A 26,735-nucleotide genomic window follows, 5' to 3' on the forward strand; every position below is an offset into this window, starting at 1 on the left:
AAAGTGCACACCATTAAAGGAGAATGAATCATGTATATAAATATCACCTTATATTCTCTTGCTCATGACTGGACTCAGTCCATCCTCGATTCATAAACAGAATTTGAGGCAACATTTACAAGATGTCATCATCAACACTCAAGACTTTCTGTACTGGTAGTTTAGAAACTTCCTGATTTTTGCATGAGTGAGGTATGATGACCGTCAGATAAAGACTTGGGGCCTCAGATTCCTGATCTGTTAAATTAAAAATGTGGCTCCCAGAACTAACATTTTAGGGTTTTTGTTTTGTTTTGTTTTTTAACATTGAAAGATTTAGAATGTTGTTAACATTGGAGTTGGTTGCCAGTTCAAGAATGCAGTTGGGAGAGGAATGTTAAACAAATTCTGGAAGAATGAAATATTTTCTCCAAAAATGCAAGTGTTAAAAATCATCTTGTATCTTTAATTCAAAAACTTAAGGTAAAAATGCATAACATTTGACTTACATGTGCCTTAAGTAGCCTATATCTTTTAAATACTTAGTATTGAGACTTTTAAAAAAAATTTATTAAGATATGTGGTATATTCACTCCTTAATGACAGTAACAAATAACAATGACTTTCATATATATCATGGCATTTATAATTTAGAAGAAACTCTTAAGTAGTCACAGAGTGAATCAACTGAACCCCGGTGTCCAGCCATCCATTTTGCTAGCCATGCCACTTGAAACAAGTCACTTAAGTTGGAACTTTAATAGATTCTAAGACAAAGGTGATAATACAAATTCTGGCTACTTCACAAGGTCGAGATCAAAGTTACACACGCATTGCAATGGGTGTGTTTAGCATACCTCATGTTCCAAACACAGAGAGTGCTAAGATGAATCTTTTCTACATTTGAGCTGTTTGAGACTTTGGGGGGTAAAACAGAGGCACAAATAAGTAGCCAGAACATAAAGGAGCCATTCCTACTTTAACCTGGGTTAAAGTTGAAACAACCACTCAGCCTGATTCATGGGGGATGTATTGGAAGAAAACCTTGTAGGGCAGGCAGTGTGCTCCTGGCTGGGAGAAGGATTACTGGTATTAACACTTCCTGTGACATTTTTTCTTCATAAGGGCCAGCAGGTCACATGGACCACACAGGCTGCGTAGAATTTTGACATTAAACTGTGAACAAAATTATTATATTCTTTTGGGACCAAAAAAATTGCTTTAAGCAGTTATTTGTGGCAAATATTCATATTCTCCTTTGGATGATTTATTTACACAACAATGCTGGGTCTGTATTTTTTCTCCATATATTATCCCATAAATACCAATGGAAGAGTGTAATAGTCTATACTGTTGTTGTTGTTTTGACTAGCCATGTATACACAGCCCATTGTCTCTGCTGAAATGTAAGAAAGCACTGTAATCTCCAAAATTAGTTAATAGAAAGCAAGAAGATAAAATGAGTCGTCATCACATGCTGTTTAATTCTAATTTTGTAGGATGTTAATGAATTCCCTTCTTCCCCCATTTGAATTCTAGGCACATTCAAAGCAATAATCAACCTCCACAGCCCCCGGTTCCGCCATTAGGTTACATGTCCGGAGCCTTGATTTCCGATTTGGAAACAGATGTTCCAGATGATGATGCTGATGATGAGGAGGAAGCTTTAGAAATCCCCCGGCCCCTGAGAGCACTAGAGCAGACACCTGGATCCAGTATGGACAATCTAGACAGCTCTGTGACAGGTAACGGAACTGATTTAATAGGAATAGCTGACCTATTTATAACATTAAAATGCATCAAAAATCAAATACTTTCTTATGTAAGATTTATTCCACTCTAGCTATTTCTATAACATTTTAAATATGTTAATATTAAACACAAAATTCAGAAAGGATTTGGAAATACTTTTGCTTTGCTGCAAAAATGATAAGAAAATTCATGAATTTTTAAAAGCTTTAAAGACATGAAAGAAAACTCAATTATATCCAGCTTTCATGAAGAGTTCACTCTACTGGGGAACCAAGTCTATTACATAAAAAACCTTGACTTTTAGAAATGATATATTTTGTATATCAGGAGCAACATACAAAGTGAATGCAATCTTAAAACGCTTCTCGATATTTTCACTCTGTGAAATCATTCACCGATGAAAATAAGCAAGTCTTCAGAATAAGCCTCTCTAAGGTTGCACAAGGTATTATTTATGGAGTGGAAAAAATGTGTAGCAAGATAAGCCATACATTTACACATTTCATATCATTGGATTCAATAATTTCTCCTCTCCCAAGAAATATAGTTATTTTTGCTGTTTACTCCTCCAGCGTCCTCTGCTTTGCTCACCATGTGAAAGGTTGCAGTTGCTACTCTCCTAGGATGATCAGGACTGCAACCTATTGCCAAGGATTTAAGTTTATCCCATTTTGTTGAAAAAACGTGAATCCTAATGTGTACACAGTGAATATGGAGAAACATAAAAATTGCATCTTTCTATTCCAGTAGGTATCCCTTCTTTGACACACATACACAAATGTCTCCTATAGGACTATAAAGACATAATTACCACAGATGTAGACCTTGCCTTTGCCTGGCATTAGGTCTTCTCAGAAAATCACCCATTTCTGTATTTATCTTGATGATACCGTCTTCATCCTTGGAGGCAATTACAGTCGCATTTAATTCATTTGTACTCCAGCGCTCCCAGCTTACACAGATTTTGCACTACACATTAGAGTTCAGCCAACACTGATGGAAACTTCTTTATGGCAGTGATGGAGAAGGATAAGGACCTATATGTTTCCTCTGTATGCCTTCCTGAATAACACAATGTGTGATGCATGAGTCCACTTTTTTTTTTTTTGTTTCGTTTTGTGTCTTATCCGGGGGGTAGACATGTCTGCTCGCCAGGCTAATTAAGATTTAAGAACTGCAGATATACTGCTGTGATGTGAAATCCAGATCCAACCGAAGGTGGCAGAGCAAAAGTTTAAATCTTTGAATGCAGAGAGCTAACTTATTAGTACACTATTATGTTAAGCCCCTTTGCCTGAATTTGAAGCATAATCTCCTTCAGGGTAAAATTCTGCATATTTTTGCATATCTCAGTAATGATACTGAACTCTTTTCCATTAGGAATGCAGTAAGAATCGCAATAATAACATAAAAAGGGGCAGCTATAGCCTATGTAGTTCTTTTATTAAATATTATAATGTCAGAGATGATAAATATATCTATAAATCAGGAGACTGCCATTTCGTACTTTTCCATGCTCACCTGTTAGAAACATGTTAGAGTATTTAATATGAATGTGGTTAAAACCAATCTGCCTTTCTCCTTGTAGTGAGTATACTCTTCATTCCAAATGAAGCTTTTATTGCTAAGAAAACAATCTGTTTTCCTCCTTGAATTCACTGCTTAATTACTGCCGTGTATAAAAACCTCAGGGTGTTTAGGTATGTATTATGTGATGAATTTACCCTATGAATAATACATCTTCTCAGTGAAGGAAGTTGTACTCTACGAAAAGTAGCCAAAGAGGAAACTCTTTACTTTCCTCTTCTATTTTTTTTGGCTCTGCAATAACTTTGTGGGGAAGGTATGATCAAAGATTTAATTTGTCTTCTAGTATATAAGTATAATGTAAGTAAATATGAATTAAAATAAGAGTAAATATGTTTTCTCAAAAAAGTGTGTGTGTGTAGGAAGTGTGAGTGACTGTATAGATGTGTGTGTGAGAGAGTATAGATAGGGTTTGTGGTTATATCTGCATGTGAGTGGATGCAGGGGGGTGTGTGTGTGTGTGTGTGTAGGTGTGTGTGTGTGAGTGTAAATAAGATTGTAAGTGTATTACAGTGTGTGTGCACATGCAGGCATGTACACATACATGGAGATGGCCCTGAGGTGAATATATGTACAAACCTAATGTTACGGAAATCAACATACTAATGTATATTATTCTAATGTGTTTATGTTTTCTTCAGACACTTAAAGCTAGTTTAATGGTGCTAAATGAGGTGGGCAATAAAACAGACACTGTTTCCATTGGCTTTTTATGTTTTTAAGATGGTAAGTGCCCACAGAGAGGATTCTGATCTTACTGTAAATTACCTAGGGTTCTAAATTCATGTGTGGTAGGAGGAAATCAGGCATTACTTTCACTTAAATCACCTGGTAGAGATTTTCATTTTCATGAAACTAAAAACCATTTTTATTAAATGGAACAAACAGTTCTATTCCAATCCCTGAAACTCTAAAGCCAACTAGAATGATAGCCCAATGATAACACAGAGATGGATTAATAAGCCTGTGTATACAATTATTCAGGACTTTACTTGGATATATTACATTCCGACCCTTAACCGCATTAAGTAGTTATCAGCAGCTAATAAGGTGCAGAACCCATCTTTATAAAGAAATAATTATATTAATTTCCAATATTTCCATAACAACGAAGTAATTTGTGGTAGACACATCTTCAATTTTGAAATAATGGCTCATGAATGGAAAAGCAAGAAGAGAGGGAAGTATCTGTAGTTCCATATCCCATAATCTCATGTCTTAGCCTGGTTGGGCGGCTATAACAAAAGGCAGTAGACTGGGTGGCTCAAACAACAAGCATTTATTTCTCACCATTCTGGAGGCTGGGAAGTCCAAGATCAAGGTGCCTGAGATCTGGTTCCTGGTGAGTTCCTCTTTCTAGCTAGCAGGCAGCCGTCTTTGTGCTGTGTTCTCATATGGCAGAGACAGCAAGCTCTCTGGTCTCTCTCTCTCTTTTTTAAGATTTTATTTATTTATTTGACAGAGACAGAGTGAGAAAGTCAGAGAGCACAAGCAGGGGGATCAGCAGAGGGAAAGGGAGACGCACGCTGCCCAATGAGCAGAGAGCCCCAAGTGGGGCTCGATTCCAGAACCCTGGGATCATGACCTGAGCCACGGGCAGATGCTTAAATGACTGAGCCACCCAGGGCTCTTTTTATAAGGTCACTGATCGCATCGTGATGAACCCACATTCATGGCCTCATCTAAACCTAATTAGCTCCCAAACGCCCCATCTCCTATACATTAGGGATTAGGACTTCAGTACATGGATTTTAGGGAGAAATCAACATTTGGTTTCCAAAACTCAGTAATATGGAAAATGTATTTGCAAACCTGCTATATTATATTTATCCCCACAACAAACATTTATCAGATGTCTATTCCTTCCAATCTGACTAGGATTTTAGATATAATAATAATAATGATAGTGATAATAATAATGTTATCAACAACAACAACAACAAGAACACTAGCTTGCATATATATAGGTAGCCCTTAGTAGATACAAGACACTCTCCTAAGCAGTGGCCTGTTTTTCTGTAGTGGCTCTGTGAGCTAAGAATGTTTCTTACATTTTTAAAGGATTCTAAGAAAACATGAAACAAACAAAAACAAAAAAGAGACAGCAAAGTCTCAAATATAGGGTGTCTGGCACTTTAAAGAAAAGTTTGCAGATCCTTGTCCTAAAGTTTTAACATATATTAAATCACTTAACTGTCACAACCCTATTTTTTTTAAAGATTTTATTTATTTATTCGACAGAGAGAGAGAGAGAGAGAGTGAGAGAGGAAACACAAGCAGGGGGAGTGGGAGAGGGCGAAGCAGGCTTCCCGCTGAGCAGGGAGCCCGATGCGGGGCTCGATCCCAGGACCCTGAGATCATGACCTGAGCCGAAGGCCTAACGCTTAATGACTGAGCCACACAGGCATCCCTGTCACAACCCTATTTTTATTCTCATTTTATAGATAAGGAAATTGGGCCATAGAGGGGTTCAAAGTATTTTTAAGGTTACCCACCTGATAAGTGGCAGAAGAATTTTCAAAATTTGTTCTAACTCTTAAGATAAATTACCATGATCCTTTCTCTGGATATGCCCAACTTTTTTTTTTTTTTTTAATCTCTGAATTTAACGTATTTAAGAAGAAAATGATTTCCTGGTCTATTACTTAACATATGGATCTCTGTCTCTGTCTCTATCTCTCTGTTTCTCTTCCTTTCTGTGTGTATGCATGTGTGTGTGTGTGTGTGTGTACATATATGAATAAATAAATAAATATATATATGTATATGTATATATATACATACAAATACAAAATATAATTTTATCTCTGGAAACATTAGTCCTTACCCCCTATACATTTAATCAAGATTTAAAATATCTTAATTTTTAGATGTAACTTTTATTATTTATTTTCTTATATTTAGTTCTATATTCAGTTATAGTGACTCATGCTAACAAAAATCAACTGTATCAGCACTTTTTATAGGAAATCTCCTTTATAATTTAATTTATACTATAATTTTAACCTATTTGGTTATAATAAAGTATAAAACTATCTTGATTATAGCACATCACACTCTGTTTGGGGCTAGAAAGTAAACATCCAGAGTTGTTTCAGTCTTCAGGAATATGCTTGCCATATTTCCTCCTTAATGCCAAAGCCACCATTTTGGGGTAACAGAACAGGGAAAGGAGTTAATATTTCTTTCTATATCTTCCATGATGGGAGTCCAGGGTAAGAGTTTCCTGAATTTAATGACTCCACCACAGGAAAAAAGAAACAGAAGGCAATGTGAGAGAGGACAGAAGGAAAATGTCCTGTACCTGGCGCCAAGATTCTAACTGCTCCACTGATCACAGAAAGTACAACGGAGAGTGAGTGCCATGAAGTTAAACGAATAAAAGTTTCCTTAACTGCTGGACCCCACATAAATACTACGGCTGAAAGGAAATCGTGGCTTTATATTTTCTGTATTTTATGTCCTTGGAGGTTTTTACTGGAACTCCCCAACCAGATCGTTTTGAAAACAGTAAAACCTGGCAGCCTCACCACCTTCCTCGACCACACAGCTTTTAGAGAATTGGCCACTCGAGAAAGTGTGACCTGATGCCTTACTTTTGTTGCACTCAAGGAAAATATTTTAGAATTAGGGGAATTTCAGAGATAAGGCTACAAATAATTAAATCACTTTCTTAGACTACTTCAACAGCTGTGATGTATTTAAAAAGAAATTAAACATATACTTCAGAATTTAACAGATAAAAGGGGAATATCATATATTCAAATTTTATCTGAGTGGGACAAGTTAACAGGTGCCATATGTCCCAAGGAAGAAATTTTGTAATGACTTATTTTGCTTTCCCTATATATTACACATTCTTTCCCTCTGAGGAATGTAGGTGGAATTGTTGCATATTCAATATGTTTGAGTGAAAAAAGGATTTCTAAAGATTAGACATGTTTTTCTACATTTAAGCAGAGGTCAATATCTGGATTGATTTGTCCAAAGACATTTATAGCTGAAGATTTTATTTAACAGATATTTAGACTGATTGCACTTAATAGGAAGAGTTCCTGGATTAAATATTGGCTGAAAAAATGGGGGACAGCCAGTTTTTGTATCTCATAAAAATGGTAATGCAACAATTAGCAGGGTCATATTATAAAGCACAGACTTTACTCTAGCTTAATGGATCTAAGGATAAGCATTTATCAGCAAGGAAGGATTTAGCATAAAGCGACATGTAAATGAATTGATGACTGATCATAAATTAATTTTAGTGCTGAAGATGTAATAGAGACACAGCAAGATGCCACTTTATCATAGTATTTTACTGCTCAGTAACATTTGAGCAACAACTTAATGTGCTATATGCAGTTCTTCTTTAATAGCTTGAATAAATTTGAGATTTTTTGGCCTTTCAGCAACTTTAAACCTGAGAAATTTCCAAAGATTGAAAATGTAAACACAAATAAATTTGGCTATGTGACATAAATTCATTTTTCATTAAATGTTTAAATATGTATTGATGATGTTTGGGGCTATAACATGTCAAATTGGTATGGATTGCTTATAATTTGTAAAGAATCTCTACCTGAACTCATTCACTTGGTGAATGAGTGTTCATTTTAATGTTTATGTTTGTATTTACATTTATCAAAGAAAACCAGTTATCCCCAAACTTGCTTACTTTTTAATTCATGAATCAATGTGTTTCTTTCCTTCCTATCATTGTCTTCTTTTTTTGTGATGGTTTAGCCAAATGTTCAGATCATTCTTGATGCTTAAATCTAAAAAAAGAGCAAGAACGGTAATCACAGAGAGGTGAAATCAGTGATTGCCAAATAAATGTAATAATTATACAACATGGAAGAAATTTAATATACGTTACATATTTTTTTCTTCATGGTGTATTGCAAATTCTGTTTTAAAATACTCCCCACAAATATACCCATTCCATAGATCATACTAAATAGAGACAAGGGGCTATCAAAGATAAAGAGTGAGGGACAAAGAGGAAAGAAAATTTATTGCCTTCTTTTTGTTTGTTTCCTTCTTGCCCTCCATTTTGAAGGTGATCTCAACTATACTAACCTGAGGTCACTTGCCCCTCTTTAGCTTGGGTTACGAGGCTTCCTGTTGCTCACCAAGGCCAAACCTGTATGGCATGTGTCTCTTCAACTTTGAAGTCATCTATCTAGTTTCTTAGCTCTTACATAGAGTAGCAAAGAAAACAGAGCTGGTGTTCCTTCTTTATTGACCAAAACCTACTTGACGCCATGTCTTCCATGCTACTCTCTCTTCCCATGGAAAGGAAAAAGAAAGCACCAAAGAAAATTTCATGAATAACTGAGATTTCTGAGGGCATGGCAAGGAGCATTAACAATCAAGATAAACTCAGAGCAAAGGCACCAAAGTAGCTGAAGTGTTTAGGGACTGGCAAACTTGTAGGTTGAAATCTGCATATGAAGGACTCCCTACCGCAGGAGATGAACAGGGTGTTTTTGAAAAAGTCAAGCTACCTCTGCTAAGAGATGTCACTGAGTGCCATTTCTTTCGTGACACTGCTGTGGTGTAGGACTTTTCCTACTTTTTCAGGTTCAGAGACTATTTGTCAAAATGATAAATCCTGAAGCTCAAACCACACAGCAAGCCAACTTGAACAGGAAAAAAAAATGAAAGAAAGAAAATCCGGTTATTTCTTGGCTGGTTATAGTGGAGAAAGTAGAATTAAAACAAACAAAAATGGGCTAAGTACATTAAAATAGGTGGTTGAGTGTGGATGGACAATGCAGGAAAAAAAAGCAAATCGCCACTTCATATAACATTATTATCTTACTTTAAATAAGATATTGATAAATGTCAATATTCAAGCATATCAAAGCATAGCTAAGATATGTGTATTAATTAATTTTTTAGTTTTCCCTTTCGGGTAATAACTCACTTCTTTTCCTATTGTCCAAGTTATCAACAAGAGTTGACTGACATTATATTCCTTACTTAATACATTTTCTACAAGTTCTTATGAGTATATTTTTTTCTGTAAATAAAATAAGTTCATTGCTAGGAAATGGCACATGAGATAGAATTACATGTAGGATTTATGGCAAATAATGAGAACACTGAAGACATTTAATTCCATATGCTCGATGTTTGTTGAATTTCTCCTGGGCAAAGCCCCCACAGAAGAAATATGAAAATGAGTAAGAGTCCCTAATTTCCAGAGTTCCACTGTCTAGAAGAAGAGCCATTTATATGCAAGGAACTGTAGTTTGTAGAGGCCAGATATGCTACTATATGCATACTATCTGAAAAACACAAGAAGTAGAGAAATTGATTCTTCCTAAGACAGGGTTAAAGGTGAGGTGGAACCAAGGTGATAAAAGGGATATGGATTGGGACTTTCAAGTTTGGCGGTGGTCAATAGAGTTAGTGACAATCCAGAGGTGTGTCAAAGGAACCAGAAGTAATGCTATGTATGTAGGTCAGGCAGTGGGAATACACAGGCTGTTAAGAGGGTGGAGGGCTGGAAAGGTAGGCGGGGCCAGATCCTGAAGGATCTCAAAGTCTTAACTTGGAATCTAGATGTGGCATTAGCAAACTGGGTAAGGTTTTGAATGGAGGAACAAAATTACATGATAAATGAGAAAAATAATTCAGATGAAAATGAGGAAGATAGAAGGGACCAGAAGGAAATCTTGAGGCGCCTAAGAATGAAATTGGAGATGGAGAAATAAGAGATGCTTGTTTGGAGAGGGAGTTTCAGAGAGCTGACATGGATTTAGTTGCAGATGCTCTGCAGACTTTTAGAAATACAGAAAACGGTGCATAGAAGAGACCAGGACAGAGCCCTCACGAATTTCAAAAATATCCTCAGTTCTAGGGTTTCATATTCTCCGGTGATCACTGACTGAATCACTTTGATTTTTTTCTTATCTGCTGTAACATTATATTGCAAAGCCCATTGCATCATTTCTCCTTTCGTTTTGGGCTGTTGGTGCTTGACTTGTGATTATTAACTCAGAAATGGTTCTATCAGAGGAGGCTCAGTTGCTGCTGTTATCTGGCCTTCCTTGCAGTGGCCTGTGTCAGGGGAATTTGTTTGGAAAGTAAAAAGTGTATCTCTGTGCTTTTGGCAAATAGAATCAAAACTCTATCTTTCTCTGCTACACTTAACACCCTTTTAACTTCTCAGGTCCTTCTAACCCCTCTGGTTTCTGTTTTCTCTCTCTTGAAAGTGCATGAACCCGTGTGATTGTATCCTGGCACCTGGACTAAAAATACAAATACTGCATCACAGCAACACTCCTAACGATACTGTTGTCTCTTAAATACTGGAGAAAAGGGGTGGGGGGAGAATCTACGGCACTTGATTTTAATCTCTTTTTTGTGAATATGTAATTGGTTAATGTAGAAAGCATAAGTGAGCTTCTTATAAATATTTTTTTGGCTCTCTGTTTAAAAAGTTAGGCTAAGCGACACTTGGCACTTTATTGTGCCATAAATTAATGGTACACAACTTAATAAATATTGTAATATTAATTGTATTAAGTAATAGATTAAGGTTTCCGTGTGCCTTGGTCTAAGAAAAAAATCTAAACTTGTAAATGACTTGCTGAAAAATTAAGAATACAAGTTATTTCTCAACATCTTCATATTTTGCAGTTCTTGACACATGAAAGTGCAGTTCTTTTCTTCTATTGCCATATTGCATTTTGCAGAAAAATCCGTATTAATGCCAGTTATATCCTTCATAATGGTTAATTTTCTAAAACAAAGACTCATAGTAAAGAGAAACCTGGAGTTCTTAAAACAATTAAAAAGCAAAGAAAGCATCCTGAGCTTTGAAATTAATAGAAATTTTAAAAGATACATTTTTTCTTTTGTTCTAAGTCTATATGCTCTGGCACTATTTATACCTTTTTTGTTTATAGTGTTTGTTGTTATATTTCCTGATTATTTCAATGTGTATTTTAAAATCTTGAAATGATTCTAGCACTTTCACAGTATACCAGTGTATGTCGAATGGAAATCATCGTTTGAGTCTGCATTAAATTCAAAATATATGTTCACCCTCTTCCTTCATCGGAGTCCTTGATAAGTCTACTTTAAATACACTACGATTTATTTCAATAGAAGTGTTCTTCTCTGAATTGTAGGGCTTAAAATATACACAGCAATTCTCTTTCAGAAAATGATTACGTGATAATTTAAACAATGTCAGACTGGAACCATACGAAACATGTTTTGTTTATGTGTCGCAAACAGGTACAGGTTTTAAAGGAGATTCATTCTTCTGCACTAGGAATGTTTCAACCATGGAGGATGCTTGCATGTGGCTGCAGAAGTCAGGATGAAACCAGATTTGCCTCAAGGAGGAGTGAGGAGTTGAGGCAGCCTACTTGTTCCTTAGTAGAGTGTGTGCAAGGAGATGGGCTGTCCAATATATACCACTCACTAGACAACTACATTTGTTTTTAGGTTCAATGGTAAATGGATGGGGCTCTGCATCTGATGAGGATCGTAACTTTTCTAGTCATAGATCTAGCGTAGGTAGCTCCTCCGATGGCTCCATTTTGGCCAGCGGCAGCTTTGCGCACGCATTGGTGGCAGCAGCAGATAAAGCTGGTTTTAGGCTGCATGGAACCAGCCTTACAAGAACAGGTTGGTAGACCCTGAGTCCACACTCTTTGCATCTTTGCATGAGAGAATCTTGTCCTTTAGACACTGAAATATTTTTCTCCTGTTCTTTCTCCTCAGTGAGTCTGACTGCAGGGCTTTCTGTAATATGCATGACCACCATTGCAATCCTCAATTACCAGAACTTTCTTCTGATGCTACTTTTGCAGAGCCAAGAGTAGGCTCCTACTCACCACCTTCTATCCGTTCTTTCCCTTTCCCTTCGTGGCTCTGCTGATTAAATGGAAAATGCTTCCTTTTTATATTACAACCAAGCTGCAACTGAGATTGTCATTAAATTTTCAATAACTCACATGTTGCAAAATTCTCACACAATCGATCGTGTGCTCAGTGATTGAAATTATTCGACTTTTATCGCCATTACTTTCCTTTGCCCCATTTCTTTCTGCAAATGCATTTTCTGGGAAGGCTTTCTCAGCATGGGGTGAATGGGTCTAAGGCTGTCAGTCTAACAGTTCAAATGGCTGATGGTCTTATTAATTGTTTGGCTGTTAAAATTTTAACCCAATAATTTATTATCTGTTTTAAAGGATGCTAATTAAAGATACACCCACTGCATTTGCAACTTGAATAAAATGATGACTACATGCGTATTGCTCTTGCCATATTCTAATTTGGGTTTCTGAGAACAATTGAGTACCAATTATATAACTTTTCATGTATCAGATTCTTTTCCCCAAAAGAAATGTGAGATACATTCTAATAATAGATCAGTAATTTGTGTTTGTTGTTTGACTGAAACAAAATAACTTTGGCATGATCCATGCTATTATATGACTGTACTTCTTAAATGAACTTATAAGAAGGTTCTAATATATGAACTAAATGGAGCTACCTTACAAAACAAACTAATGAAGCCTTTAACGCATTTTTGAAATCTTAATAGTATTAAACTAGTAAACTGAAGAAAAATGATTTTGACCATTCACTAAACTCTCGGGTGATAAAAAGGAGTCTTGGAAGTTTTCTTTGAATTATACTATCAGTATTTCTTTTGAGTACGCATTAGGAATCTTCAAGCGTATAAAAAAATGTTTCCAAGCATTGCAGAGGTTTATTTTTCATATAGCATCCGAACTAAAATATGTTGTAATAAAGCGGTTATTTGAATTTTCTTGCTTTTTGTGGTATAGCTCTAAGCACAGCAGTAAGAAAGTGCAAGGAAACTAATAAATTAGAAGGCGTAAGTGCATTTCTTACATGTATGCTAATTGCTAATAAAGCATTAAGCAATATCATGTCACATTGACTTAAGAAAATGTAACTACATACAATAATTTTGTGTGAAATGAAAGCATGCACAAGAGAATAAATACATGCACATAAAATAACCCTCCCTTACCATAATAAACATTCTATTAAAATCACAAGATGTTGAACATTTATTAGCTACCCTTTTCACAAAATAAATTTCCCTGCGTATGTACTAAACCTCAAGAAAAGGACATAACACAATTTCATTTTTCAATGAGAATTTGGAGTCTGCTCAGATACAATAATAGTCATCAGAAAATACCTATTGCACTTTGGATATGCAAGGTGAATTTAACCTGCTATCTATCCTATACTATACACTAATGTTATTGAGTTTCTGTAAAAGAGGTAAAATTCATCGTGCATTTGTATGGGTTGGTAAGGTCAGTTTAATATATGTCTCTGAGCCGATCTTTCATGTAGATTTGTCAAATGCAATTACTTCAGGACCTTTTTCTGTGCTCAAAGTGAGTTTGTAAGATTTCATGGATAAAATTTGGTTAAGCAAATAAGAAGTACATAATTCAGTTCAGAAGTAACTTCTTTAATTTTAAGAAGTAAAAGCAGCGTGAATTTGCATATATCCATGAAAATATCACTAAGATCGTCAAGGTTAAATAAAAATATAATCAAGTAATATCAAGTTTTGGGTTGGTGGATTTGTTTTATATCCATTTGCTTGAATTTTTTCAGTCGGCAGTGTGTTGGTTACTAAAAATTGGGTAAAATAAATGCAACAAGGCATATTTTTTTATGGAGATGCACCAGTATTTGATATCTTCAAATGGCATCTCTAGGCAAGTTTACAGGTTAGGCTGAGTAGAGTAGAAATACAAAACAGGCAGAATCACTGCCTTATGACCTTCTCTATACCCCATTCCCTTTGTTTTCTTTTTAGGCAAAGCTTTTACCTCCTCTCAAAGACCTCGGCCAACCAGTCCATTTTCTACTGACAGTAATACCAGTGCAGCCCTGAGTCAAAGTCAGAGGCCTCGGCCCACTAAAAAACACAAGGGAGGGCGAATGGACCAACAACCAGCATTACCTCATCGAAGGGAAGGAATGACAGATGGTAGGTTTGTTTCTTTCTCTCTTGTCTCCTCACTGAAGAGATGCGCTCCGTGCAAATCATTAACTTAGATTAAAGTAGCTATGGTAGATTAGGCATTGCCTCATTATATAACAAGGCAGAAAACCTAACAATATGGTCTTGTTCAAATAAAACACCCTCTTTTCTAACAATCTGGAATTATTTCTGTATTACCAAGCCCCAAGAAATGTGTGCCATACCACTTTTCAATGTTGATCTTGCTGCCATTCTGGCATTTTCCATTAATGCTTTTTAATGAACATTCCCCTTTGAGGTTAGGAAAGAAAACGTAGGTAGCACATGCACTTCCCGTGCATTTCTGTTTTAAACTTGGGACATTTCTGACATCAGATTAAGAGAACTTAGATGTATTTCACTTTTGAAAAAACCATGAAGTGCTTTGTAATTTAACAATTTTTTTAGTTTTATAAATTTCAGGGCTAAAAGCATACTACAGATCATCTGGTCGATGGGTCAGCAAACTTTTCTGTAAAAGTCCAGATAGTAAATATTTTGGGCTTTACCTGGCCATACAGTCTCTGTCACAAATACTCAACACTGCCATTGTAGTACAAGTGTATTATCGGAAAAAAAAAAAAAATGAATTGAGTGTGAGTGATTTCCAAAACCTTATTGATAAACAGGCAGTGGCTGAATTTGGCCCATGGACCATAGTTTGCTGATCTATTTCAATTCTTTTATTTATGTATAGCATTCAGTCTTTGAGTATTTGCTGGTTTCAGGAAGTACAATATTCCTGGAGATGTCCTTGTTCACTAAAGATTAGTTCATCTCTATAAAGTGGGATCTATTTCCCACATGTTCAACTTAATTCTCAGACATTTAAAAATAGGAATACAAATATTTATCCTGACGTTTTCTTCTAAGGAATATTTAAGATGATTGATGTCAATAGCCTAGTATAATGCCCGACCCAAAGGTAAATTTCTTCCCCCTTCTCAGCGCTATCCCCTACAGGCACACAAACTTTATCCTGAGGTGGTTCTACTAAACACCAAAAGGATGAACTTAGCCAAGCTGCACATTAGAACCATCTAGGGCGCTCTTAAATTATACCCTGGGGATTGTGATTTAATTGTTCTGGGTGAAAACCAATTATGGGTATTTTTAAAGCTCCATGAATGAATCTAATGTGCAGTCAGCATTGAGAAGCTATGACGGAGTCCATAGCATTCATTTCAGTCTCTTAGACTTACCATTATAGGACAGAATGAGGCTTAGTTGGGAAAGTACTTACTCTTTATTGGTTTGGGGGAAGGGTCTGTATCTGGTTGCCATCTTTGTGCTTTCGTTTGTCATTTTGTAATTCAGGGCCAACTTTAAAAGTCAACCATAACTTGTTCTAAAAGCTTTCAGGTTTACTTATCTTTCCTGTTACCTTGTTTTCATTGGGAAGTGTTTCTGTGGAATTTGAGGGTAAGGGTGCACTCAAGATTTTGATTCCTTTATAAACGAATATCCTGTGGTGAACAGAAATTCTCACCACTGCCTTTCTGCCTCAGATGATCTGAAGATTAGTTGAGCACTTAAAACAGTCAGTAGTGTTGATGTTATTCCCTCTAGATAAAAAGGACCACCCCCATTGATATGGTAGTCATAAAACTCAGAATTAACAATTTTTTATAGTTTTCCTGCTATCAATGTTGTGGAAAGAGAAAAAAAAATTTTTTTTCTGAAATGTTTGAAGATTATTTCCAGAATATGTGGAAGATAAAAAATATAAACCAACAAAATGGAGAGCGCTCCTTTTCTTCCTAAAATACTTTTCTTGCAAGGTTTTTCAGAAAGTCTGGTTAAAGCAAGCTGCCTCCTACTTTAAAGCATGATCAATTTATTACTTATCTTTCTAAACAAGAAACAGGTCCCTAACTCTTAAAGTTGCCAGCATTTCAAAAGGGGGTTATGGATTATGTGTTGTTTGTAGATATACTTTGGAAGTAGTGATATTGCAAGGGAAATTTTGGCTCCCTTGTCTTCCCAAGTTTATGATTCAATGATGTTCTAGTTATGACAGGAGGACATTTATTATGGATGGCACTCTATAGATTATCTTTAAGGATGTTGTTATTTTATAGTAAATGTATGTGCCATAGATTGATATGGTATGAATCCATGCATCAGTATTAATTTTATAGTATTTGTATGTAAAATCAAACTGTTCTTTTAGGGAAGGCTGCTGTTTAGTAGCACTTAATGTATAGACATTTTTATACTAAAACTTTTGCTTTATACATTTTAGAATTATATTTGGTGAGTAAATTAATCAGGCTAATTACTGGCAGCTGCTATACCAAACAGTCGCTTAGTACAGCAAGTTTGTTTCTCATGGACACAGTAATTTATAAAGGTCAGGTTGCTCTCCTCTAAGTAGTAACGTGAGGATGTATGCTTCTCCAATATTGGGATACCATTATTTTTAAAGTGAGACATGTATGGCTTCTGAGCGAGGGGAAGACAAAATCTGGGTGATCACCTGGGAAGTTCTATGGTCAGGCCTGCAAGTGGCACATGTCACTCCTCATTTCCTTGACAAGAGCACTGGCACATGACATCAGACTACTGACTAGAGTGGGAAAATAGTATTTTCTTGTGTCTAGTAGGAGGAACTGGGAGTGGTGAAAAACATCAGTCTCTGTCTCAAAGGCAAAGCAAACCCCAACACACACATCGAGGATTCTTCTTCTGCCTTGAATAAAGACTCTTCTAAGCAGGCATTGCTCAATTGAAATCGTCTATTCCATTTGCATAAGCTAAAGAATACCCTTTAAAACGAATATATTGACAGATGCTGAAGAAAGAAAGCAGAGAAAGTAGTTTTCTATCCATCAACCTTTTTTCCTGAGATCATTGCCTTCCAGTCTGTTTTCCCCTCGTTCCTAATGTCCTGGTTAGAGAAGGGACTCTTTCCTCTTCCACAAACTAGCTCTGCTACAAACTAGCCTGTACCATTAAGCAAATTCCTTTATTCATTAATCTATTCATTCCCGTGCCAAATGATAGGCTGGAAACCAACAGGCAAAATTCCCTGCCTTTTTGGAGCTTACATTCTATTGAGGGAAGATAAAGAACAACATAATTATATAAGGGAAAATAAAAGTATATAAGATGGTGGTAAGTGTCATGGAGAAAAAAACATAGGAAGGAAGTCGAGAAATACCGGGGATAAAGGGGGGGAGGTCTTTTTTAAATAAAGTCTCAGGGAAAGCTTGACCAAGTAAATGACAGTGGAGAAGACTGGAAGATTAAAAGGAAAATAGCAATGCTGATATCAAGGAAAGGTCATTCCAGGGCATGAGGACGGCAAGTGGAAGCCTGAAGCTTATTTGCTGAAAAGTAAGAGAAGCAGTGTGACTGAGGCAGAGAGAGCAACAAAATAGAATATGAAGTTAGACAAGTCAGTGAGGGCCAGTGTTTATAGGATCTTAAGCTTCTATAAGGACATTGGCTCTTACTTTGAATGGGAAACCATCGAAGGGGTGTGTGTGTGTGTGTGTGTGTTTAAGGTGAAGGAGTAACATGATCTTACTTATGCTTCTATTTTAAAAAAAAACACTCTAGCTGTTATGTCAAGATAGACTAAATGTGCTTCTGTGCGGAAGTACAGAAACCGCATAAGAGGTTGTAGAAGTCATATAGGGAAGAGATGTTAGAGGTTCCACCCGAGGTTAGAATCAGTGGAAGCAATGAGAAAGATTGAATTCTGGCTATAGCTTGGCAGAGCCCACAAGATTTGTTCATGAAATTAACACAGGCTGTAAGGCAAGGAAGTCAAAGATTACTCCAAAGTCTTGGTCAACTTGTAGAATGCAATTGCTGCTAATTGAGATGATGAACACTACAGAAGAAGCATATCTTGTAGAGGAAGGTCCAGAACTCAGTTTTGATATGTGAAATTTTAGATACTTTCTAAACATCTAAGTTGAACTACTCAGTATGGATTTAGTCATGTGAGTCTGGAGCTCACAGAAGGGGAGATCCCAGCTGTAGATATTTGATTTCTTTTTGCCTTTTTTTTTTTTTTTAACCTGAAAAAGAGGATAATAACGGCACATATTTCATTGGACTGTTGTGTGCCTGACAATAAGAAATCCTCAGTAGGCCAGTAAGAGACTCTTCAGTGAATTGATTTATTTGAAATGAATCAACATGGAAATGAATAATAAATTTAAGTAAACATATTTGAGTACATACTTTTATTTTTGCTGCAGTCATTCTTAATCCATCTTTTTCCCAATTTGTTTATTTCAATGTTCATGCCATGTTCTTTCTTCTTAGAATATAAAAACTCCAAGTATATTACTTAATTATGTAGCCATATAATTTCAGGTTAAATTAAATAGTAAGCAGAATTTTGGCTAGCATAAGCAGATGCCATTTTGGCCATTTTAAAAATGAAGCTGCTTTGATGGAGAATAAAAATCAATGACCAGATATGTTATTTTGAAAGCAAATATAATAATTCCTGCTCCTCCCCACAACTGGCAGTCTTAAGTCCAAACACACAAATGAAATAATTACTTTACATTTATAATAATACATACTAAAGGAAGTCAGTATTGAATAAAAGGAAACACTAAACTCATTGGTGGATTATTCTACAAACAGATATCACAATATTGGATTAGCTCTTCATTTTGGAAGAAATGTTCCAAGTGCAACTTTATTCTCCCAGATGGAAATGCTGTTCCCTTCAATAATTAGTAATTCATAATCTAACAAGAGAACATACATAAGAACTAGGAATTCTGCTTCAACATGGGAACTCCCAAAGCAGATGCAGAGGAGAGTATTATTGTCAATTCAATGGAGGACGATATCATTTCTCATTAAGGGAGAATATAAAGCTTCTTAAAGTCTTTAAAAAGAACAACTTAGCCTTCCTTAAGGAAGCTATCTTTTGTTCACAAAAGATTTGTGCTTTTTCCTTTTAAATTTCACAAATAGTATTATTAGAAATAAGAGCACAAATACAACAATGATATGGGAAATAATGGACTAATATTATATGCAACAGCCCCTATTAATAATATAAATTTGTAGTGCATATATTTGATTTTATGAACAATTAATGTAATCACTGATATTCTAAGGATGAACAGAGAAGTTTGCAATAGTATGCCAGAAAAATTAGAAGGTAGTAGTGTTTAGAATGTTCAGGAGATTTCAAAATCTTCAACAAAGTAATTTTAGAACTAGTATAATGATATAAATCACATAATAGGACTAGTACACTACTTAAAGAAAGATGAAAGAAGAGATTAAGATCACGGTTGAAGACAATCAAAATATAAAGGTGTCATGATCCAAACAGCTAATGAAAGGAAAATGAGAAAATAGCTGCACGTTCGAACTTTTGATTTTTTCATACCTTATATTTAATTTAAAGAGCTTTTTTGCAAAGTTATCTATTCTACTACATCTCAAATTTTTATGATGACTTGTCTATTCTAGCACCATGAAGCATATTTTATCTGTACTCTGAACATTGGTTATTACTTATTAAAATTAATACACTGGAAGATTATAATGTATTAGTTGTAACTCATTAGCTAACTCATGAAACGAACAGCCAGAATTGGTTGTCAGGCAGAATGTTAATTGCATTTAATAAATGTTAGCTTAACCCTTTGACTGTTGCTAAATGTACCACATACATGGGTAAAGGCAGTCATATGTTGCATATAATATGGCATATAGTTCTTAATTTCCTGAGGGCAACATTTCCGATGGAGACTGGCAGGATAACCTTTATTCTTCTCGGGGCCTTTCATTAACGCAGCTGCTAGAGTGTCTAGTCATTTTGTGTCACGATATGTCTACTTTGAGGAGGTGGGGGTGGACAATGGAGAAAATATGGAGAACACATAAATTGCCTTTTATACCTTGAACGTTAGCCTCAATGTGCAATTGAAAACACTGTCCGCATATACTAGTTGAAATCAGTCGATTTTGTTTCAAAGACACTGTGATCCAAATATAGCAAAGAGATCAATAATAGGCATTTTAGATAGAAATAACTGACCTTTGCCCCCCGCCTCCTCCCCCCAAATTTGTTTTGCATGAGTGAGACTTTTAAGATGGCACGGGTTTTTTTCTTCATCTTGAATTAAAACCTGTATTTTTTCATTAAATTTTAGTCCATTCTAAACATTATTCACAATTTTTAGATCTTCCACCACCACCAGATCCCCCTCCAGGTCAGGGTTTAAGGCAGCAAATAGGCCCGAGCCAGCATGCTGGTAACGTGGAAAACTCAACAGAGAGAAAAGGAAGCTCTCTGGAGACACCACCAGCATCCAGCTTAGAAGACACAAAGAGCTCATTGGATTGTCCAGCTAGAACGTCCCTAGAGTGGCAGCGACAAACCCAAGAATGGATAAACTCCACAGAACGCCAAGAAGATATACGGAAAGCCCTACACAAACAAAGTGTTGGACCAGGTGTGTTCTGCACAGTCCCAAGAAAGCGTGGACTTTTACCTTTTGTTTTCCTACCAGGTATTTTAGAAGTGGCAGTTGTTTAAGAGCATCTGAAAAAAGTTTGCCTTGAGTCACTGTAAAGTTGGGATTCCTCAGCAGAATTTACCAACACACACCTTAAGGCTGATTCCCGTGGGGATTTTTCCTCAAGTTAACCTCTGCATAGGGGGGTATTTGAGCTCAAGAGACCGCCAAGCTTCACCTGTATTGTTCAGGAGACAATTTGATTTTTTGCCTTTTAATGTTTATATTGAAATACTTTTAAGACCTCTAAATTTCATCTTAATGTCAATTTAATCCCTGCCTTCAACCAATTTCATTTTGACTGAAGTAACTAGTCATTTTGAAAGCAGAACTCACTTCAGTCAAATCATTGAATTCATTGAAATCACGAAGTTGCTTATAAATGCACACAAATATCTCAGGATAGAAAAGGTTAAACTGGGCCTGTACTTTCTCCAACTGATTAAATTTAGTTGATTGTTAACACTTCACTGGGAAATATTCTTGTTTATAAATCAAGCTTCCTGGAACTGTCCCAAAATAAATGTCATCATTTGTGGTTGGATTTTTTTTCGGAAGGGGTAGTGGCTGTTGGGACCTATTATAGAAATACATTTTCTGGAACATTTCTTCTCATATTGGATTCACTTTCATTGAGTATTAAAACATACACACAAACACACACACAACAACATTTGAGAGTTTCTTTACACATTTATTTTTTACTTTGGACTCAATCTTTTGTAGATATGTCCACTACCCATGCATTTTCAAAAATTATATGATGTCACAACTTGGTGCCTAAGGTTTTAGAAAATGTAATATATACAAGAGCCAAAATATGTCAATTTTAATACCTAGACTTAGTGAAACATTTAGGAAGCTTACATCATTCAGGCTGTGAGAGAAAAAGTATGTGATCCTTGAGACTTCATAAAGACCATCTAAGGAGAGAAACAGTTATCACAGTAATAATAATGGCCATACCTAAAAGAAGGAAAAAAAAGAAGAGGTAGAGAGAAAAAGAGGAAGAAAGAAGGAAAGAAAGAAAAAAATGTTTCAAAATATTAGGTACCTAATACACATCGTGTTATTTGTAGGGAATTGATACATAAAATATGTTTTCATTTATTATTATTTATTTATGAAAATGTGTATTTCCCTTTTTCTGTTAAGGAAATACACAATCTTTAAAATAATGTGTTTCTATCCCCAGAAACAACAAAACTGTAGGAAGCTTATTTCAACTAATATAGTTCTTTATCCAAATTGAGAAAATGTTGCTATAAAGTGAAACAAAAACCATGTTTCTTCAATCTTTTTTTTTGTTTTGTTTTTTGTTTTTGTTTTTTGTTTTTTGTTTTTATGTTTGTTTCTTCAATCTTTTTTATTGAAAAATTTAATTGGAGCCACACTGAACACCAGAAATTATACTCGGAAATGCTTTTGTTAAACAATATGGTTCACTGTATGCAACTCCCTTTTATTAATAAATTTAAATTTTGCAAATGATATATAACATATTTTTATCCCCAAATTTGTTTTTTTTAAGATTTTATTTATTTATTTGAGAGAGAGAGAGAGAGCATGAGCGGGGGGAGGAGCAGAGAGAGAGGGAGAAGCAGACTCCCTGCTGAGAGGGGAGCCCAACACAGGGCCCATCCCAGGACCCCAGGATCATGACCTGGGCTGAAGGCAGACACTTAACTGACTGAGCCACCCAGGGCCCCTATCCCCAAATTTCTTTTAATTTAATCCTGTTTTAGATCCTATTATCAGAAATGTTATCTGCACATGGAAATTTTTTAAATATCTGGGCTTATTAAACCTCTTATTTTTAATTTTACTGAAGAGTGAAATGGGGACACCCAGGTGGCTCAGTCGTTAAGCGTCTGCCTTCAGCTCAGGTCATGATCCCAGGGTCACGGGATCCAGCCCCGCATCGGGCTCCCTGCTCCGCGGGAAGCCTGCTTCTCCCTCTCCTACTCCCCCCTGCTTGTGTTCCCTCTCTTGCTGTGTCTCTCTCTGTCAAATAAATAAATAAGAAGTCTTTATTTAAAAAAAAAGAGTGAAATGGTAAAATAGCCCATCGTGAACTTAGTATTAAAAGTTTGTTTTGCCTCCTTGTTGCTCGTCAGCTTAGCACTTTGTGTTTCTTTTTCAGAGGAGACATTGGTGCCCTACAGCAAGCCCAGTTTCCCATCTCCAGGAGGTCACAGCTCATCGGGAACAGCTTCTTCTAAAGGATCCACTGGACCAAGGAAAGCCGAGGCGTTGAGGGGAAGTCACCAGCGCAATGCCAGCGACCTTCTTGAAATAGGATATATGGGCTCAAATAGTCAAGGACAGTTTACAGGTGAATTATGTAAGTGCTTTAGGACACTTAAAAGGCTCTGGTGATTGAGAACAAAGAGTGGGTTAATAATGTAGGGGAGGAAAAAGTTTCCTTGACCCTCTTAGGGTCCCAGCCTGGGTCTGAAAGTTAAACTGATAAAGACAGATTAACAGGAGAAAAGCCTACAAATTTTATTGAATTTTTACATGTTCATGGGTGATTTCAGAAGAGCATGAAGACCCAAAGAAGTGACCAGAGTAGAAAGCTTTTATATTTTTTAGACAAAGAAACCATAAACTTGTGAAGATTTTATGAGACCGAGGGGTTTGGGTAGGGGAGTAGTCAATGGTGAAGAAGTAACTAGGAAGATAAAGGTTAGTTTAACAAGGTTTGTTTGCACAGATTTCTCGGTCCCATAACTCTCTGTCCCTGAGAATAAGAATGTCTTCCTTCCTCTGGTAGAGGGAGGGTAACTTTCATGTGGAAGTTTTATGACCCATTTCAGAAAAGAAGAGCCAGTGGGGAGGAGGGAGGTCAGAGTGACTTTCCTGCCTCTGTTGGTTTCTCAGACTTCTTCAGCTTTCGATATTCAGTATGCCAAGGTGTCATATTTTGGGGTAGCATGTCCTGAGCCTCATCAATAATATTGGGACTATAAACAAATTTCAGAATAGTAGAAATCTTTCTTTGCTATGAGAAAAAAATCGATTATGATTTTGAGCAGGTTCAGTCATAATGTAGACCACTGCTATTTACAGCCATCTATTAAATGAATATTTCTTCTACTTCAAGTCTGATTTACCCTATACAAAAATTGCCTATATTTAGGCAATTAATCTTAACATTTAGAAGTTAATTAAACATAGTCCACTTTGCCTTTTAAAGAATCTCAGGAATTCCTCATTCCCTAGTTGCTCTTCATTTATTTATTTATTTTTTTAAATTTAGGCAGTTGACCTTGTAAAGCTGATCTTTGATTATAAAAACATTTTATAAATAAATTTCTTTTTTGAATAAAGAGCCAACATTGATAGTATAACTAATCTATAAAAATAACATACCAGGCAACAGAGAAAGATAGCATGTCACAGTACGTCACAGGAAGAAGCACTGAATTCTTTGTGTTAATTTTTTTTCATGAAATTTACCAATTCTGCTATCCAACGTCAGAATTATACTTGTCGAATATTTTCATCTGCTTGTTTGGATTCATGTTAAAAGCACTGCTGAAGGAGCAGCCCTGGGTTCCAGTCTTCTCAACCCAGAGCAAGTAAACTACCTTCCCAATCTCTCTACTTCCTGACCTAAAACATGGCATTACTATTACGCTTACATATACTGATCTGATTATTAAGATATGTTTATAATTTTTAATTTGATTCGTGACTACTTGGGTTTTGCTTTGACTTTTATTTTAGAGTGACTATAAACTCATAGGAGATGTGCACAGATAGCTCTCCGTGGATTCTAAATCTCCAGATTTTACAATGTTTCTTTCGTGCTCGCTTCGGCAGCACATATACTACAATGTTTCTTTCTTCCCCTCCCATCACTGTATTTCCCAACTTTACACACTCACAAAATCTGTCTGATGATGTTCTCTTCATTTATTATCTATTCGCCTTGCTTCTTGTTGTGCTGGTCAGGATGAAAGACTACTTAATTTCAATGCAAACTTATTTCTGATTTTTTCATCTCTTTGTAGAGTAACTGAGAGGAGACATGCAAAGCTGCTCTGAAGGACCACCAGGTCTGAACTCATGGAAGTGATGACACTAAACAGTGCAATGAACAATTTCTTTATTTATGTACAATTAAAAGAACTGTAAATGCAATGTAAAGACACACAGCCACACATATCCCACAGATATTTTACTTGTGTTCTTCTCTTAACTACACCACCCACCTTAACTCTTTCTTGTCAGGAGTATATAAAAAAAAAAAGAAAAGCAAACTCGCCCTCCAGGAAGAAAAGGATTTTCCTCTGTATATAATTTCTTTTGTGCATTGCTATGCAAGCTCACTCTTTTTAGATCTGTTCATACTATTGTCTGTTTTTATTGGTCTGTTGTACTATATGTGAATTAATAGGCTGTGGTGCCATATATTAACTTTTAATTGTGTAACTTTTATGTTTAAATTTTGCACTGCAATTTTTTTTGGTGATAAGCACAAATCTCTACTCCTCGTGACATGAAGAACAAGACTGAATGTGAAGGGAGTTTCTGTACTGTAAGCTAGGCTGGATATGCTGGTTGGAACCAATCACGTTAGATGGTTTGCAGCTGGAGTGTAGGAATAGGAAGATGCAAAGGAACAGTGGTGTTGGCAAAGTCTTCTTTGAATATCAGGGACTGAGTCAATAAAAAGAAAAGCAGAAAGGTGGCTTTTACTATTGACAAAAAGAAGGGGTCAAAGAAAGAAATTTAAGTCTTAAGGCTAAATAGACATTACAATATGCAGGTAGCAAAGATGTACTAAGCTTGCTAAAAAAAAAAAAAAAAAAGAAAAAGAAAAGAAATCAAAGTTATATGTAGAATCAACTTAACCTGTCATTGTAATTGACCCATCTGAGAATTATAACAAGCAAAAGGAAATTAAAGTGTTTCACAAGAGCTGTGTTTATATTACAGTTTTTATAAGAGCATTTTCTGAATTACCATAATTAATCTCTCCAACTCATTAAGTCAGAATATAATGTGAAGTTCCCCAAGGAAACAAACAAAATGAACTCTAGAATATCTAGCAAATAGTTAAAGAGGCAATTTATTATTAGGACATACTCGGGCTGCTTCCAAATGCAAAAACTCTATTGCAATATCTCGTTTGATCTTTCTAATACATGTACAGTACACACTAGAGGATAGAGCTGCATCACTTAAATTTATGACTTTGAAAAAATAATGCAGTCTATAGACAACTTTGTGTTTTATTTGGTTAAAAAGTGAAGTTTATGCCACAAATGTATAGCCAAATTGTAAGTGCTTACAAAGCAGTGCTCAGAGTATGTTCAGTTCACAGTAAGTAGATTTATTGGGATAAACATTTTATGGTACATTCTCAGAAATTGGCTACCAACTAAAATATGTTTGACCCGTTTTGAATGAGTAAGTTGAAAAGAAAAATTTAAAAGGAGAAAAATGCATGTTTATACACTTTTTAAATAAAACCAAACCTCATTAAGTGGACATTAATAACAGTGTCCTGCCTCATTTGTTTCCACGACTTTGAGAACAAGAAATTCCTGAACATCAGTCATATATGGTCAAAATGAATCCGACTTTGAAATATAAGTCAGCCCCTGTATGCGTAGAGTCCATCAGTCAAGCAGAAGAGACCTTCCCTGAAATTCCCACTTGTGACATTTTTTCTGTGTGCTGCCTACACAACTTTAAATTCTATTTCTAGTTATACTTTCTCATGTTTTTCCTATGATGTGTTCAGTAGTTGGTATTTTGAAAAATGTTCGATGTAATGATTAGAATCATTTCTAAAATATGGGACCTGCTTGAATGACAATTCATACTCCCATGCATGATTGGCTCAGTCACCA

At 35.9% G+C, this 26,735-nt stretch overlaps 1 protein-coding gene across 4 annotated transcripts in view; it reads left to right on the forward strand.

The window, feature by feature from the left end:
* Positions 1–26,070, forward strand: part of ROBO2 (roundabout guidance receptor 2) — a 586,782-nt gene extending 560,712 nt beyond the window's left edge. For 2 of the 4 annotated variants that reach the window (XM_035015146.1, XM_035015147.1), the window contains exons 24-26: positions 1,519–1,724; positions 14,153–14,326; positions 23,012–23,830. In XM_035015146.1, the coding sequence (XP_034871037.1) occupies positions 1,519–1,724; positions 14,153–14,326; positions 23,012–23,247 (616 nt within the window). In that variant the 3' untranslated portion in view covers positions 23,248–23,830. Of the gene's footprint in view, positions 1–1,518; positions 1,725–11,781; positions 11,965–14,152; positions 14,327–20,532; positions 20,806–23,011; positions 23,831–24,887 lie in introns of those variants that run through there. The other 2 variants (XM_035015144.1, XM_035015145.1) reach the window with 2 other exon arrangements.
* Positions 26,071–26,735: the final 665 nt, after the last annotated feature.

Source organism: Mirounga leonina, unplaced genomic scaffold, assembly GCF_011800145.1.
Source record: "Mirounga leonina isolate KUSES-001 unplaced genomic scaffold, KU_Mleo_1.0 Mir_169, whole genome shotgun sequence".
NCBI lineage: Eukaryota > Metazoa > Chordata > Mammalia > Carnivora > Phocidae > Mirounga > Mirounga leonina.